Consider the following 17,455-nt stretch of genomic DNA (forward strand, 5'->3'; position numbering starts at 1 on the left):
GAAACGTGGGATTTTTAACCTTGGAAATCCTTAGGAATACATAAAGAAAACTCATACAAAGTCATAGAAGCAACCAGAATCCAAGTAATTCTTATTTGCATTGCATTTAACTTGTGCAAGAAAAAAAGTTCAAGGGGTTGTCCAATATTATAAACCATGACCGCTTTCTTCTAGAAATAGTGCCCCACCTGTCCACAAGTTGTATTGCAGTTCAGCTCCATTCACTTAGCAGAGCCAAGCAGTAATACCAGGCACAATCAATAGACAAATGTGGTCAAATGCAGCTATATTTTTCACAAACATGTCGACCTCGTCAATGTTCTTTGGTATGGCACATTTTATAAAACATGCCATCCAGAATGAAAAACAGAATATGAACATATGAATATATTCATTCCCACAAAACTGTGTACCTGCAGTATTGCCTGTTGGCGTTGTAGTGCCTGCTCCAACACTGACAAACGCTGGCTCAAGGAAAGGTGATCGGACAGGATGGTTGTGGCAGCAGATGAGTCGACCTGTTGTTTAAGCTGCTCCCCTGTCTCCTGGAGGACAGCCAATGACCCTTTAGCAGCACCCAGGTTTTTCAAAAGACCCTGAATTGGTCAGAAAACACATTAGTGAGAGAAGTGAAACAACTCTTGACCTAGCAGTCTTCTGATCTCTTAATCATACACCTTTTAATGAGTTTTGGCTGTTTTTCAAACACATTTTTAGATAACGGGCAAATGCCCTACATATGTCTTCGTTTTGACAAATCTCCCTCATAGGCATAAATCTGAACATAAAAAATGACAATGTGAAGCTATAATAAAACATGTAAGATCTACACTTTGGTGCACTATATATACTGTATGCACGTATACATATATATATATTTTTTTTTATTTATATACAAATCACATATATATTTATATCTAATATTATATATATATATATTTATACAAAATATGTATTTTGTAGGTATATGTATAGCAGTATCTATATATATTGCTCCTCTATACAGAAAGCAAGATGTATGTACAGTATATGACAATACGCTATCACCCCAACACGCTGTATCCTAAGATCTCATGTTGGGAATTAGTTGCCATTAAAAAAGTTCTCCAATCTGCTGCCTGTCCTGTAGATTGGGATTTCTGACGTGCATTTAATTTTTTTTGCAACATAATGGATGCCCTTTGTGGCTAACTGTATGCTGGACTCATATTTTGCGCTCATTTCAGGTTTTCATCCAGACAACTAGACTGATTTAATAAGAAATTATATGTGCAGTGTGTTCCCTGTTTTCGGACCGATCGACCATCTGTTGTGCATTGGGGCCTCTGAAGTCTCCAATCACGCAATATGTGGGGAGACATAAGGGTGAGGAAATTGTTTTATTTAACTGCCTGATCCCCTTTCTTCGTCGAATCAAGCATGAATGTACAGGGAAAGAAATGTGTATGGTCATCTGGAGTGTCAGTTCCTTTCTGTGTCACGCTTGTGAGTGAATGTATTGTGAACAGAAAAAGAAGGTAAAAAAATACAATTTTATAGGAAAACATTTCATTGTCATACATACATTGCATTCTTGTATCCAGGTGGCGATCTCTTCATCTCCGATGTCCTTGTTGGTGGCGGTCTTGAGTAACTGATTGGCGCGATCTTCTTGTAGCTGAACGTTATTTGCACACTGAATGCATAAGTCCTTGTATTTCTGCCACAGGTGAAGAAGAGTCTTGCTCGAGTGCAGCTGTTCTGCGATATCTTCGAATAAACTGTTCCATCTTAAGATACAGATTTGGTGTTAGAAATGTCAAAAACACATAACACAAGGCCTCGTTCACATATATCTGCTCTGACACAGAGTTCTGCACAGATTCCATGAAGAAATACTTGTTAAATCTGACAACAATCCGCATCGAATGCATATCAATGAGGTTTTAGCACATCCATTCACATACGATGGAAAAGCAGCAGAATGTGAATAGTAAATGAATGACACTAGGGTAATGTGCATGCAGATACATTGGCCAATGTATGAACATACCGCTACTCATCATTTACTCTAAAATCTGTGTTATTACAAGTACAACGCAGTTATTGACCATCTGCACCATCTGAGTTGGAGCCACGCGACTGAGCATGTCGGCCATCTAACATGTCTATACAGAACAGAAGAGCCGGAGGAGTCAGCATATAACTGTCTTAGGAGAAATGGCCCACCGGATTCTTGTATCTGAAGAGGGTCTTAAACATTGATGCAGACTGTCAGTAATGTTTGGAACAAGTAGCTGGAGTGCTTGGACGGAAAAATAATACTGTTCCTAGAATAGATCCTGCTTTTACCTTGCGGTGACCTCTTTTAAAGTGCTCTTCAGGGTTTCTCCCACAGAAGAATTACATTCATTCAGGAGCTTGTTGGTTACAGAACCAAACTTGTTTAGAACGGCCTCGTGCTTCTCCAGCTCTTCCTGTAGACTCTGGGGACGCATGAAATGAACTCGGATCAGGTGACGAATGCAATCATGCTTAGCTCTTTATAAAACAAGGTTTGGCCAGAAGCAGAGCAAAAAAAATGGACGGAAACTGAATTTTAAAGGGATTCTGTCATGTCTCCAAACACTATCAGATATAGGGTTAATCGGCAGTGCCCAGTTGCCTTACTTAAAACCCGGCTACAGGGAGAAAATTAACATTATTCTTCCCAACTTTGCAATAATCACCGCTCACTATAGTGGAAGCATGTCCTGGCACTGTGATTGACATCTCGCGGTGCAGAGCATCTGAGCAGAGCAAGCTGTCAAAGTGCAGGGCGTGCTTAGGGTGTACTAAACAGCCACTGAAGCCGCCCCACCGCACTTCTGACTGAAAGCAAGCATCTCCCAGGAGGAATCAAATTCATTTTCTCCCGATAGACTTGATTACAGTGCGGCGGCCATACAACATTCTAATGCAATCAACTTGCAGATTAAACCTATATTTGCAGATTTATAGAGTAGATGAGGATTTTGTGAGTTTCTGCTCAGTTTCTGCTCCAAAAACGCAGTGTAAGGCTGCCGTCACACTAGCAGTATTTGGTCAGTATTTTACATCAGTGTTTGTAAGTCAAAACCAGGAGTGGAACAATTAGAGGAAAAGTATAACAGAAACATATGCACCACTTCTGCATTTATCACCCACTCCTGGTTTTGGCTTACAAATACTGATGTAAAATACTGACCAAATACTGACAGTGTGACGGCAGCCTAAGTTAGTATATGTTCACACTTATTTTGTGCAGCAGAATCTCTCCAAATCCTTCTCAAATCCTGAAAACTTGGTTCTAGTGATGTATTAACGTACTGATGGTGGTTCTGGTGATGTATTCATATAACTACGCCTTTAAACTTTTGGCGACCCTTGGGATTGGTTCAGTATGGCAATGCAGTTCTTGGACCAAAAAATGCTGTGCACACCTGTTGTAAGTCATGTAGCAAGGCTTGTTAATGTGGCAATATTGACTTTTAGGCCGGAGTCACACTACTGTACATCCCGGACGAGGGCTTTATGATAAAACATCACACAGCACTCGGCCCAGTGTTACTCTATGGGCCAGGTCAGATCTGTGATCATTTTCTCATGCCGAATCGGCATGCGAGAACAATGGCAGCATGCTGCGATTGGCAGCAAGACTCAGCTCACTCGCACCCATATAAGTCAATGGGCGCAAATGACACAAGGCACAGGACTAGGATATCATCCGAGTGCGGTGAGATATACACCGCCACCGGCAGCAGAGGAGAAATTAATATCTCCATCTCCCCCGCAGTTGTGCTACGATCCTCTCTGTGTGAGGGGATAGGAGAACAGTAGCATGACACTTGGCTCCCGCTCGCAGCAGAGCAGGAGCCAAGGGTCATTAGCATATCGTATCGGATGTGATACGCTGGTGTGACTCCAGCCTTAGATTGCTATTTCTAGAGTACTAGTCCTCTTCTTCTCTGATGAGGCAAGTTCCCAAAGCAGCATTGCATGGCTTATAAGCCTTCTTACCCTGGCACGTCACTCTCCATAAGGAGAAAAAAAGCAAGTAAAAAAATGCATTACATTTTTTTATGCATCGTAATTACTGCCAACACCCTGTTTTTTGCTCCAGAAAAATCTTCTGTAACTACTCAATGAGTGCACATGCCATACATTTTACAAAGCATTATACCTGTCTCAATGCAAGTAGAGCCTTAATGAATTTTTTATGATAGCTCTTAAAGAACGTGCCACCAATAATAATTCTATAGAAAGTATATTCTGATGGTATCTCACCTGCAGGTTGTCTACTTGAACCTTCACAGCTTCCATGGATCCTGTCAAGAGCCGGAAGCGGGACAGGGAATACCTGGCTTCCATCAAATAGCTGTTTAGCTCTTCATAAACCTTCTTGTAAATGCTCCAGTGATCAAGTACCGACTGTAACAAAGTCTTCAGCTGACACACCTAAGAAAAACAATAGAGACATAAAACAAACGTGACTTTCGTCTGCTTTTTCCTTTCTTTGTCCATGGCTTCAGGTGAAAGGAAGAACAAAAGATTTCAGTTTTTGGTAGCAGTCAGCTTTGGTACCTTTAGTCCCCCTGTTCTTGGTTATTTACTCTGCTGTTGAGTCCACAAAGGAGAACTGACTGGACCAAAAAGCACATTGTACTTGTAAAGCAACAATCTGTCTTATAATTGTGACTTGAAAGTAAATCCAAGAGGAACAAAGGAGACAACAAAGACCATATGGAGAGGACAGCTAGAGGGAGCACTTATCACTACAATGGGCAGCATTTATAATATTTTCGCCGAGAATTCTTTGATTCAGTACAGGAAAAACCTGAGGAATAGAAAACAATAACTACAATATTTTTAACACACTATTACAAAAATAATAGCAGAATAAAATCTGGATGTACAGGATATGACTTTTCTGCATAGAGTTTGTAGGCTTTGGTGGGGGATTCCTCTGGGAAATCTTACTTACAGGTCATTTTCAGGTTATAACTTTGGCCCCAGTTTATGGCATCTGAGATAGGCAACTTAATGAACACACTTAAGGCCTCGTACACATTAGAGAAAGTCTGCTGAACACTGCGATTTTCAGGAGATTGGTCGACTCTCCAATGTGTATGGAAAGCCTTCCGACTGTCTCCTGACAGATTATGTTGGGGGACACAAGGATCAGGGGGTTGGAATTCAATTGTCGATCCTTTTGTAGAGCATAATTCTCTCTCATAAAGACAGTAGGCCGGGTGTTCCTGTACAGGGGGTCAGGAGAGATAGCTGGCAGCCAAATGTGTATGGCCAGCTCCAGCCTGATGAGAGCTCTCTTTAGCTGGACTCATAAAGTCCTTGAGGATTATCCATCACCTGTTGTGTTGATTTACAAGTAGGAATTGCTATTTCTAATAATGAATCAGGATGAAAGCTTTTTTTGTTATAGCTTTGCATTAAACACACTATTAATTTATTCGTTTAGGGAGCAATGTAAGTTCATGGCACAGGAATCACCCAGAAACGTCTGTGATCTACAGCCAAGAAGTTCAAGACTGCAGGTATTGTGAAACAACTCCTTACAAAGCAGCTAAGGCAGTGGAGAGATTGGGTCTAACAGAAAGGTCCAAATGTCCTTCCATACTCAGAAATCCCCCCCAAAAATAGATAAAAAATAATCACAAATGTAAGACCTCTTGCAAGTTATATATGGGTTTCCTGCCCACTATTATAGTCCAGAGCTGCATTTACAATTACACACAGTCAAATGGAATCACCAGTCACCGGGTTTTTGCTATCCCATCTGAGAGCAGCGTGATGTGGGGACAGATGTGTGACTTACTGGGCTGTATCCTGTCACTTATAAAATCACTATTTTAACTACTGTAGCTCTAGCAGTTCTCTAAATGCTGAGCTCTGTATAACCCTACCCAGACTACTGATTGGCAGCAGTGTACACTGTGCATAGGCAGAAAGCAGTGGTGAGGGCGAGGTTTAACAGAGATCATGAATAATGAGGACTACAAGGCAGCAGGTTTACTAGTCTTCTAATTATAATCTCCTGCTGATAAAACAGAATAAACTACAGCAAGCAGCCCAGCAATTGACATATTGCTGGAATCAGCATCTCTGTCTCTACAATATGCTGCTCTCAGATTAGGTAGCAACAGCAAGATTCCCTTTAAAGGGATTGTGTGGCCTCTAACCAAAGTTATAGGTGGTAGAGATGGTTTCAAACTAATAAAGTGTTTTTGGTTAATTTAAAGTCAATAAAGGATTCTGTGTCATTTGTTCAAATAAAGAACTTTATTCTGGGTGTTATTTTTTTTATAATTTGACTATGGGGTTAGTAATGGGGGCATCTTATATATACCTCTACATTACTATCCCCTGAGCTTAATGTCACCCCCTAAATCAACCCCAATACTATCACCTCACTTGCCACCGAACCAGGGCAAGTGGGAAGAGCAAGGCTAAGTACCAGATTTAGCGCATCTTATGGATGAGCCATTTCTGGGGTGGCTGAGACCTGATGTTTTTAGTCTGGGAAGGGGCCAATATCCATGGCCCCTTCCTAGCCTCTTAATATCAGCCCACAGCTGCCTGCCTAGCCTTTGCTGTTTATTAATTATAGTGGGCCCCCAAGTCATTTTTTTGGAGGGTTCCCCATTTTAATAGCCAGTAAAGGCTAACTATAAAGCTGTGATATGATATTAATAGCCTGGGAAGTTCCATGGGTATTACCACCTTCCCAGGCTATAAAAACCTGCCCCCAGCTGTCCTCTTTCCCTCTGCCGGTTAATAAAATTTTGGGGGACCCCACGCTAGTTTTTCAGGAAATAATTTATTTAGAGATAAAATACATGTACAGTATGCTACACACGCACTGTAATAAATATATATACAAGACTGACATCTTTATATCTATCTATTCTAGGTGTATGTATCTATTCTATCTATATCCTATATGCGGCTCATGAAATGTCGAGTTTTCAAGGACATGTGTAAAAATCAGACAGCACTTGAATGGTTCGAGTGCCGTGCGGTTTTTTTATCACATCCACTGACTTGCATTGGTGAGTCTCGTCCGACATACGAGGACAATCGCAGCATGCTGCAATTTTTTTTCTCATCTCGATCTGAGCTGAGAAAAAATATAGCAGATAAGCAGGGACTCATAGATTCACATTGGTCAGTGTGCAATCCCATTCGTTTTTGCTCAAATGAGTTTGAGCACTAAAATAGAAAGTCTCTTCCATTACTTAAAGGGGATTTCAGGGACTTAAAAAAAAAATATGCCGAAGCACTAACAGGCAGAAAGTTGCTACCTACCTGTCTGTTGTGCCAGGCGCCGTTCTCTGCCAGCACAGAGCGGTCGCAGACTTCTGCTGATGTCACGTTAACAAAGTGGCAGTTTGTCTTGCTGTTGACAGGGCAGGACTACTGGTGTCATGCTGATTGACAGCTGGCTCTCTGCTACCTAACTGGCGAAGGCAATCAGCATGACTCCAGTATTCTCGCCCTGTCAACGGGAAGAGAAGCTGCTGCTCTGTTGACAGAGAGCAGCTTAGTCTCTGGAAGGTGCGCCAGGTACACCAGACAGGTAGTCGCCTCTGTTAGCAACTACATGCCTTTATTTTTAAATTCCTAGGTATGCTCTTTAAAGAAGCTCGCCAATAAACACTATTTTTTTTAATAAATCTATGTATATAGGGTAGTGTCAGTGTATTAATATACTCTATCGCTGTCTGCTCCAGGATCCAGTGCGATCTGCTCTTCTTCTCGGTGACATCACTGCTTCTCAGACTATCGGCTCATAATATGCTCTATGTGTGAGCTGGAAGTTTCTTTTACAATGTAAGTCTCACGCTCGTTCTCCATAGATTTACATTATAAAAGCCACTTCCAGGTCAGGCAGAACGCAGTGTGACCCGGAGAGCATGCAGAGCGGTGACATCACTGAGATGAGGAGTAGAACGGCGCTGGACACCGGAGAGAGCGGCGGTAGGGGAGTATATTAACACACACACTACACTAAATGCAGATACACACAGATTAATATAAAAACCTTTTTGTAGGGCTTCTTAAACAGTTAGACGAATGCCTATGGTGCACAAGCCACAGCACTTTGCTCAATGAATTAGTCATGGCTCCCACATTCTACGTGGCGCACAGCCTATGAATATTTACATGCTTGAGAATCGACACCGACCTTACAGTCCAAATGTGCCCAAGATTGGTTTAATTCACTCAGAGCGTCCATAACTACAGCAGTAGCTTTCTCTTTTTTATTCTGTATTAAGGATATTCCACTTTGTCCAATCTTCTCTAAATCTTTCTCTTTGGCCTTAACGACTTCTTCAAGCTCCTGCAATGGACAGAAAAGAAAACATAAAACATTTATAAGCATGTTACGCATCTTACAATATTGCCTGGAATATGATCTTTTCAAGAAAAGAAGAAAAGCTTAAAGGGAAACTGTCATCAGCTTTTTGCTATGTAATCTGAGGGTAGCATGAAGTAGGAGCTGAGACACTGATTTCAGCAATGTGTCATTTATTAGGCTGTTTGTTATTGTTTCAATACAATGAGTGTTTTATCAGCAGGAGACTATCATTTCTGGAATAGGTGCCCATGTGAGACCTACTCTTCCCCCAGCACTGATTAACAGCTCACTGTCAATAGACAATGTACACAGAAAGCTGTGGTGGGTGGGGGCAGCTTTCTGAGCTCTGCCCTATCTAAAAACTCTGATTGCACCCAGTAAACTAAGTGAAACATCACTGGAATCAGAGCCTCTTTCTTATATTATACTGCTCTCAGATGAGATAGCAAAAACCTGATGACAGATTCCCTTTAAATAGTCCTTTCAAAACACACAGTGAGAAAACAAGTGGAGGCAAAGACAGGCAAACCACGCTTCTAGTGTTTTGTGCTAGTACGGTAAGTGTTCACTACTAATGTAAAATGTCATCCAGTCTGCAGCTACTTCTGAATATGCCTTTTAGAGAAAATGATTAACAGAAATCCCAATGTCTGTTTGCACTATGTATGGTAGCAACAAAGCAGCTAGTCTCCATCCACTTGCTCAGAGACAACTGAAAATTCTGAAAGAAAACTGGTGAACCTTGAGGATATCGGTCATGTAATGGTGCTAAAAGTGTCATTCCTCATGTACAGACACAGGCGTTCTTTCTGCAACACATTCAGCACTGCGCCGTGGTTTTCACTTACTGAATATGTGTCCACATTTGTATGTATTTTGTACAGGTGGGGGTGTACTGTAGGCAACTTCTATGTGTGAACGTCAAGTGTTATTAGGAGGAAAATTGCCAAAATATCATGTATTTTATGTTGGATCTTACCAAGATTTCTCCACTTTTTTTGTTCTACAACTATGTTATGTACTGCTCAATGTTTGCTCATGTTATGACCTTGCAATGGAAGTCAGTGCACTTTGAACAAATCAGTGTGTACCTAATAGCAATCTACCGACATATATCTGTTCTGTGGAGACATCTTCTGGCCAGTACTGAAAATGTTTGGTTTGTACATAAAAAAACACATCATCCCTGATTACAAGAGGACATAAAATGAATCTATAATCTATGTATTTACAATAGAACGCGCCTCCTTCTAAACTGTTATCATACCATGTTCCGTTTTTCCTTCTGTCTCACTGTTCTGCATATACTCACACAGGGGGGAGTTAATGACTAGACACTCCAGAATTTCAGTGTTACCTGACACTCCTTTAGGCTGGTCTGGACTGACGCCTGATCGCCAATGCTTTTCTGCTTCTGTAACCTCTTTTCTTGCTTCTCATACCAGGATTTCAGACTCTGCATATTGTTTTTGTATTCTGTCCATGACTCTAATAACCGCTCCAGCATCTGGATCTATTAAAATAAAAGGTTACAAGTAAAGATACAAGGCACAGCCATTACTATGTGCAGGGCTCATATTCATCACCATAAAAGAAACGGTCCATTATCGGTCCAGAAAAGTCGGGGGAGAGTCGTGCAAGTGCCTAGCATCCGAATGACATGTGATTTACATGCGAATGTGATCTGATTGAAATGCGATTTTAACATGAGCTGTTACATACAGTGGGGCAAAAAAGTATTTAGTCAGTCAGCAATAGTGCAAGTTCCACCACTTAAAAAGATGAGAGGCGTCTGTAATTTACATCATAGGTAGACCTCAACTATGGGAGACAAACTGAGAAAAAAAAAATCCAGAAAATCACATTGTCTGTTTTTTTTTATCATTTTATTTGCATATTATGGTGGAAAATAAGTATTTGGTCAGAAACAAAATTTCATCTCAATACTTTGTAATACATCCTTTGTTGGCAATGACAGAGGTCAAACGTTTTCTGTAAGTCTTCACAAGGTTGCCACACACTGTTGTTGGTATGTTGGCCCATTCCTCCATGCAGATCTCCTCTAGAGCAGTGATGTTTTTGGCTTTTCGCTTGGCAACACGGACTTTCAACTCCCTCCAAAGGTTTTCTATAGGGTTGAGATCTGGAGACTGGCTAGGCCACTCCAGAACCTTGAAATGCTTCTTACGAAGCCACTCCTTCGTTGCCCTGGCGGTGTGCTTTGGATCATTGTCATGTTGAAAGACCCAGCCACGTTTCATCTTCAATGCCCTTGCTGATGGAAGGAGGTTTGCACTCAAAATCTCACGATACATGGCCCCATTCATTCTTTCATGTACCCGGATCAGTCGTCCTGGCCCTTTTGCAGAGAAACAGCCCCAAAGCATGATGTTTCCACCACCATGCTTTACAGTAGGTATGGTGTTTGATGGATGCAACTCAGTATTCTTTTTCCTCCAAACACGACAAGTTATGTTTCTACCAAACAGTTCTAGTTTGGTTTCATCAGACCATAGGACATTCTCCCAAAACTCCTCTGGATCATCCAAATGCTCTCTAGCAAACTTCAGACGGGCCCGGACATGTACTGGCTTAAGCAGTGGGACACGTCTGGCACTGCAGGATCTGAGTCCATGGTGGCGTAGTGTGTTACTTATGGTAGGCCTTGTTACATAGGTCCCAGCTCTCTGCAGTTCATTCACTAGGTCCCCCCGCGTGGTTCTGGGATTTGTGCTCACCGTTCTTGTGATCATTCTGACCCCACAGGGTGGGATTTTGCGTGGAGCCCCAGATCGAGGGAGATTATCAGTGGTCTTGAATGTCTTCCATTTTCTAATTATTGCTCCCACTGTTGATTTCTTCACTCCAAGCTGGTTGGCTATTGCAGATTCAGTCTTCCCAGCCTGGTGCAGGGCTACAATTTTGTTTCTGGTGTCCTCTGACAGCTCTTTGGTCTTCACCATAGTGGAGTTTGGAGTCAGACTGTTTGAGGGTGTGCACAGGTGTCTTTTTATACTGATAACAAGTTTAAACAGGTGCCATTACTACAGGTAATGAGTGGAGGAAAGAGGAGACTCTTAAAGAAGAAGTTACAGGTCTGTGAGAGCCAGAAATCTTGATTGTTTGTTTCTGACCAAATACATATTTTCCACCATAATATGCAAATAAAATGATAAAAAAACTGACAATGTGATTTTCTGGATTTTTTTTTCTCAGTTTGTCTCCCATAGTTGAGGTCTACCTATGATGTAAATTACAGACGCCTCTCATCTTTTTAAGTGGTGGAACTTGCACTATTGCTGACTGACTAAATACTTTTTTGCCCCACTGTATATCAGTTCTCTATGTCATTTACACATCGTTTTCCAAGGAAATATTTTTCAAGCTATATATACAGGAAGGGAGATTAAATTGATATACAGATAGATCGATAGACAAATAGATCGATTAATCGATCGATAGATAGATGTGAGGGAGATATATAATCAGTTCTTTGCATGTGTATTTTACTGTACATGCACACTCAGGGTGAGGACAGAAAGGTCATCGCAGTTCAGAGCCAATTAACTCCTTTCACCTCTATTACGTCAGCATGAGCACCGTGGGAAAATTTCTAATGGTGCTCACAATGACATCATTGAGTTGAACTGAGTTTATTAGCTCATGGTGACATCAGTGAGGTGAAAGGAGTTCATTGGATATGAAACCCGCTCAACTTTACCTCGTCACTGTGAGTCACTGTGCTGAGTGAGCACATGCAGCTCAGTGTCTCTGCTGGGTGGCAGGCTGTATAGTTGCATCATGCAACAATTCAGCCTACCATCTAGATGTAGCAGAGCTAGACACGTCGCGGGATAATTGGATTATTATCTTTTCGTCTGACAGGTGAGGAATATGGTTATTTATTATTTTAATTCTTTTACAGGGGACATTGGCTTCAATGGATTGGGATTTGTGATGAGTATACATGTTTTTGGTAAATTTAGATTCATTAAAGAAGTCTGTGTCAGTATTTCAAATAAAGTACTTTATTCTGGGTGTTACTTTTTACAATTTGACTATGGGGTTAGTAATGGGGTCGTCTTATAGGAGCCTCTCCATTACTAACTCCTGGGCTTGATGTCAGCTGTCAATACAAAGCTGACATCAACCCCAATACTATCACCACACTTGAAATCGCACCACGGCAAGTAGGAAGTGCAAGGCTAAGTGCCAGATTTGGTACATCGTATGGATGCGCCATTTCTGGGGTGGCTGAGAGCTGATGTTTTTAGTCTGAGAGAGGGCCAATATTCATGCCCCCTTCCTAGGCTATAAATATCAGCCCACAGCTGTGTGCCTAGCCTTTGCTGGTTATTAATTATAGGGGGACCCTACTTCATTTTTTTTTACCAGAAAAGGCTAAGTACAGTGTTGATTTAATATTAATAGCCTGGGACGCTCTAGGGTATTACCTCCTTCCCAAGCTGTAAACATCAGCCCCCAGCTGTCCGCTTTCCCTTTGTTGGTTAATAAACTGTAGGGGGATCCCACACCATTTTTATCACAAAATAATTTATTTAGTAAAAAAAAATACATGTAAAGTAAGCTACATAAGCACTGTACTAATTATATATGTGACTGATATGTTTATATCTATCTATTCTATGTGTATATATGTATTTTATCTATTCTATGCTGTTGGGTCACACTGTGATTTAACTGTACGCGGCTGATGAAATGTTGAGTCTTCAAGGACTTGGGTGTGTAAAAATTAGACGACAATGAAATGGGCTGAGTGCCGTGCGATTTTTTTTATCATACCCATTGACTTGCCTTGGTGAGTCTGTTCTGAGATATGAGGACAATCGCAGCATGCTGCAATTTTTTTCTCATCCTGATCTAAGCTTAGAAAAAAGCCACCACCATGCTTTACAGTAGGTATGGTGTTTGATGAATGCAACTCAGTATTCTTTTTCCTCCAAACACGACAAGTTATGTTTCTACCAAACAGTTCCAGTTTGGTTTCATCAGACCATAGGACATTCTCCCAAAACTCCTCTGGATCATCCAAATGCTCTCTAGCAAACTTCAGACGGGCCCGGACATGTACTGGCTTAAGCAGTGGGACACGTCTGGCACTGCAGGATCTGAGTCCATGGTGGCGTAGTGTGTTACTTATGGTAGGCCTTGTTACATTGGTCCCAGCTCTCTGCAGTTCATTCACTAGGTCCCCCCGCGTGGTTCTGGGATTTTTGCTCACCGTTCTTGTGATCATTCTGACCCCACAGGGTGGGATTTTGCGTGGAGCCCCAGATTGAGGGAGATTATCAGTGGTCTTGAATGTCTTCCATTTTCTAATTATTGCTCCCACTGTTGATTTCTTCACTCCAAGCTGGTTGGCTATTGCAGATTCAGTCTTCCCAGCCTGGTGCAGGGCTACAATTTTGTTTCTGGTGTCCTTTGACAGCTCTTTGGTCTTCACCATAGTGGAGTTTGGAGTCAGACTGTTTGAGGGTGTGCACAGGTGTCTTTTTATACTGATAACAAGTTTAAACAGGTGCCATTACTACAGGTAATGAGTGGAGGAAAGAGGAGACTCTTAAAGAAGAAGTTACAGGTCTGTGAGAGCCAGAAATCTTGATTGTTTGTTTCTGACCAAATACTTATTTTCCACCATAATATGCAAATAAAATGATACAAAAACTGACAATGTGATTTTCTGGATTTTTTTTTCTCAGTTTGTCTCCCATAGTTGAGGTCTACCTATGATGTAAATTACAGACGCCTCTCATCTTTTTAAGTGGTGGAACTTGCACTATTGCTGACTGACTAAATACTTTTTTGCCCCACTGTATATCAGTTCTCTATGTCATTTACACATCGTTTTCCAAGGAAATATTCTTCAAGCTATATATACTGGAAGGGAGATTAGATTGATATACAGATAGATCGATAGACAAATAGATCGATTAATCGATCGATAGATAGATGTGAGGGAGATATATAATCAGTTCTTTGCATGTGTATTTTACTGTACATGCACACTCAGGGTGAGGACAGAAAGGTCATCGCAGTTCAGAGCCAATTAACTCCTTTCACCTCTATTACGTCAGCATGAGCACCGTGGGAAAATTTCTAACGGTGCTCACAATGACATCATTGAGTTGAACTGAGTTTATTAGCTCATGGTGACATCAGTGAGGTGAAAGGAGTTCATTGGATATGAAACCCGCTCAACTTTACCTCGTCACTGTGAGTCACTGTGCTGAGTGAGCACATGCAGCTCAGTGTCTCTGCTGGGTGGCAGGCTGTATAGTTGCATCATGCAACAATTCAGCTTACCATCTAGATGTAGCAGAGCTAGACACGTCGCGGGATAATTGGATTATTATCTTTTCGTCTGACAGGTGAGGAATATGGTTATTTATTATTTTAATTCTTTTACAGGGGACATTGGCTTCAATGGATTGGGATTTGTGATGAGTATACATGTTTTTGGTAAATTTAGATTAATTAAAGAAGTCTGTGTCAGTATTTCAAATAAAGTACTTTATTCTGGGTGTTACTTTTTACAATTTGACTATGGGGTTAGTAATGGGGTCGTCTTATAGGAGCCTCTCCATTACTAACTCCTGGGCTTGATGTCAGCTGTCAATACAAAGCTGACATCAACCCCAATACTATCACCACACTTGACATCGCACCACGGCAAGTAGGAAGTGCAAGGCTAAGTGCCAGATTTGGTACATCGTATGGATGCGCCATTTCTGGGGTGGCTGAGAGCTGATGTTTTTAGTCTGAGAGGGGGCCAATATTCATGCCCCCTTCCTAGGCTATAAATATCAGCCCACAGCTGTGTGCCTAGCCTTTGCTGGTTATTAATTATAGGGGGACCCTACTTCATTTTTTTTTACCAGAAAAGGCTAAGTACAGTGGTGAGTTAATATTAATAGCCTGGGAAGCTCTAGGGTATTACCTCCTTCCCAAGCTGTAAACATCAGCCCCCAGCTGTCCGCTTTCCCTTTGTTGGTTAATAAACTGTACGGGGATCCCACACCATTTTTATCACAAAATAATTTATTTAGTAAAAAAAAATACATGTAAAGTAAGCTACATAAGCACTGTACTAATTATATATGTGACTGATATGTTTATATCTATCTATTCTATGTGTATATATGTATTTTATCTATTCTATGCTGTTGGGTCACACTGTGATTTAACTGTACGCGGCTGATGAAATGTTGAGTCTTCAAGGACATGGGTGTGTAAAAATTAGACGGCAATGAAATGGGCTGAGTGCCGTGCGATTTTTTTTATCATACCCATTGACTTGCCTTGGTGAGTCTGTTCTGAGATATGAGGACAATCGCAGCATGCTGCAATTTTTTTCTCATCCTGATCTAAGCTTAGAAAAAAGCACAGGTGACTCATAGATTAACATTGGTCAGAGTGCAATCCGACTTTTTATCTGCTGCAGCATTGCTATGTGTGTTACCCCGTGAGCAACATTGCGCTGTGCGTGGAGCAGGAGCTCAGCAGTCACGCTCACAAATGCAGGGCCTGTTGGCTTACCTGTAGGGCATTAGTCTTTCATTTCTATAATTTCCCAGTTGCACTAGGTTAACATTAGTGGAGAACCTGTGTGAAGTAATTACCTTTTCTGTTATTAAACCTTGCAGGATCTGCCACCTGCGGTTCATAGTTCCCAGCTTTTCAGCAAAATCCGTTTTGTCACTTCTTTTACTTTCCACATCCTGGCTGCTAATCTGAAGCACAGACTGGTTCACAAAATCCACCGTCAGCTGCTTGCAGTTTATGTCGATCTTGAATCCCTGAAAGAAAATAAATACTTGTCAAGAGATACAAAAAGATGCCTGAAACAAGTCAAATAGAAAGTGGTAAATTATGTTTGGCCATGGTCGAATCCCTGATGCCACCCACGTGCTGTACGTGTTTTTCACGGACCCATAGACTTGTATTGGCCCTTGTCATCCATGCAGCCGGAACAAAATGGACTTGTCTCTGTATTTTGCACGTACACACAGTATATATAAAAATGCAGACATATGAATAGCACCATAGAGTATAATGGGTATGTGTCGTATCTGTGAAAAAAAGAAGGATACAGCACGTACGTGCAACTTGAATAAGCCCTTAGGCCACGTGCACATGTGAGTGTTTGGTGAGTTTTTACCTCGGTGTTTACTAACTACCCTGTGTCATTTATATGCACTATGGCCATTACTTACTTACAGCAGGGCATACATTCATTTTGTTTCCGTCTTAGGTTTTATCTGTGAATGGTCGGTGTGAACATGCTTAGTGGAACAAATCTGAACAGACATGAGGCAGAGCTGATCACGTTACAATTTGCAGCTACACCATGGGGTTACGTCCTCTTTTTACTTTGGACAGCACATCTTTCCCCAGTCATTACCTTGTACTTCAAAAGATACTCCTGAATGGCTTCACAGCCCACAACGTTCCGGATATTCTCCTCGTCTTCCTTGATAACGTTTTCCATCAGCGAAATCCAAGTCATAACTTCGGTGATGGCGTGTCGTGAAGGGAGTTTGTCCATTTGGAGCTGAGAACAAAAACTTATAAGCAATCGTCCTCCACAGTAATTCAGTAGGTGAGAAATACAGTACCGCGCTCATTTCTATTATACCGCCATACATCCTACATTACTAAGGAGTACTGTGAGATCTTTAGTGTTTGCATTATCCTTTTTACTTTTTTACCATTTATTTTTTTTGGTGTTGGCTTCTTTTTCTTCATAGGGGCAAAGACTATAGAATAGATACACTGCTCGACTCACATGCTGTTCGATGCTCCCCCATGCTCTATACAGCAACGCCGCTTGTTTAAAATGGCTATCGTTTAATAACAAAATCCTGAACCTCTACTAACTAATAAAAATATAAAGAAAATTAGGATTTAAAGAGGTCCTATCACGAGGTAAAATGAGGACAGCATTTATTTTAGGCCTTTTCCTGGAGTATAATGCTTTTTTTTTTTTTTTTTTTTTAATCCGCCATACGGCTCCAAAGATATGGATCTTTTTTATTTAGTGCAAATTGTTAAAACCAG

At 41.2% G+C, this 17,455-nt stretch overlaps 1 protein-coding gene across 5 annotated transcripts in view; it reads right to left on the reverse strand.

Moving 5' to 3' along the window:
* SYNE1 (spectrin repeat containing nuclear envelope protein 1) overlaps positions 1-17,455 on the reverse strand; it is a 667,130-nt gene that overhangs the window by 101,927 nt on the left and 547,748 nt on the right. For all 5 annotated transcript variants that reach the window (XM_077283091.1, XM_077283090.1, XM_077283089.1 and 2 more), the window contains 8 exons: positions 16,800-16,949; positions 16,018-16,194; positions 9,735-9,890; positions 8,204-8,359; positions 4,285-4,455; positions 2,332-2,465; positions 1,565-1,769; positions 414-596 (listed from right to left, as the gene is read on the reverse strand). In XM_077283091.1, the coding sequence (XP_077139206.1) occupies positions 414-596; positions 1,565-1,769; positions 2,332-2,465; positions 4,285-4,455; positions 8,204-8,359; positions 9,735-9,890; positions 16,018-16,194; positions 16,800-16,949 (1,332 nt within the window). The remainder of the gene's footprint in view (positions 1-413; positions 597-1,564; positions 1,770-2,331; positions 2,466-4,284; positions 4,456-8,203; positions 8,360-9,734; positions 9,891-16,017; positions 16,195-16,799; positions 16,950-17,455) is intronic.

Source organism: Ranitomeya variabilis, chromosome 2 (assembly GCF_051348905.1).
Source record: "Ranitomeya variabilis isolate aRanVar5 chromosome 2, aRanVar5.hap1, whole genome shotgun sequence".
Taxonomy (NCBI): domain Eukaryota; kingdom Metazoa; phylum Chordata; class Amphibia; order Anura; family Dendrobatidae; genus Ranitomeya; species Ranitomeya variabilis.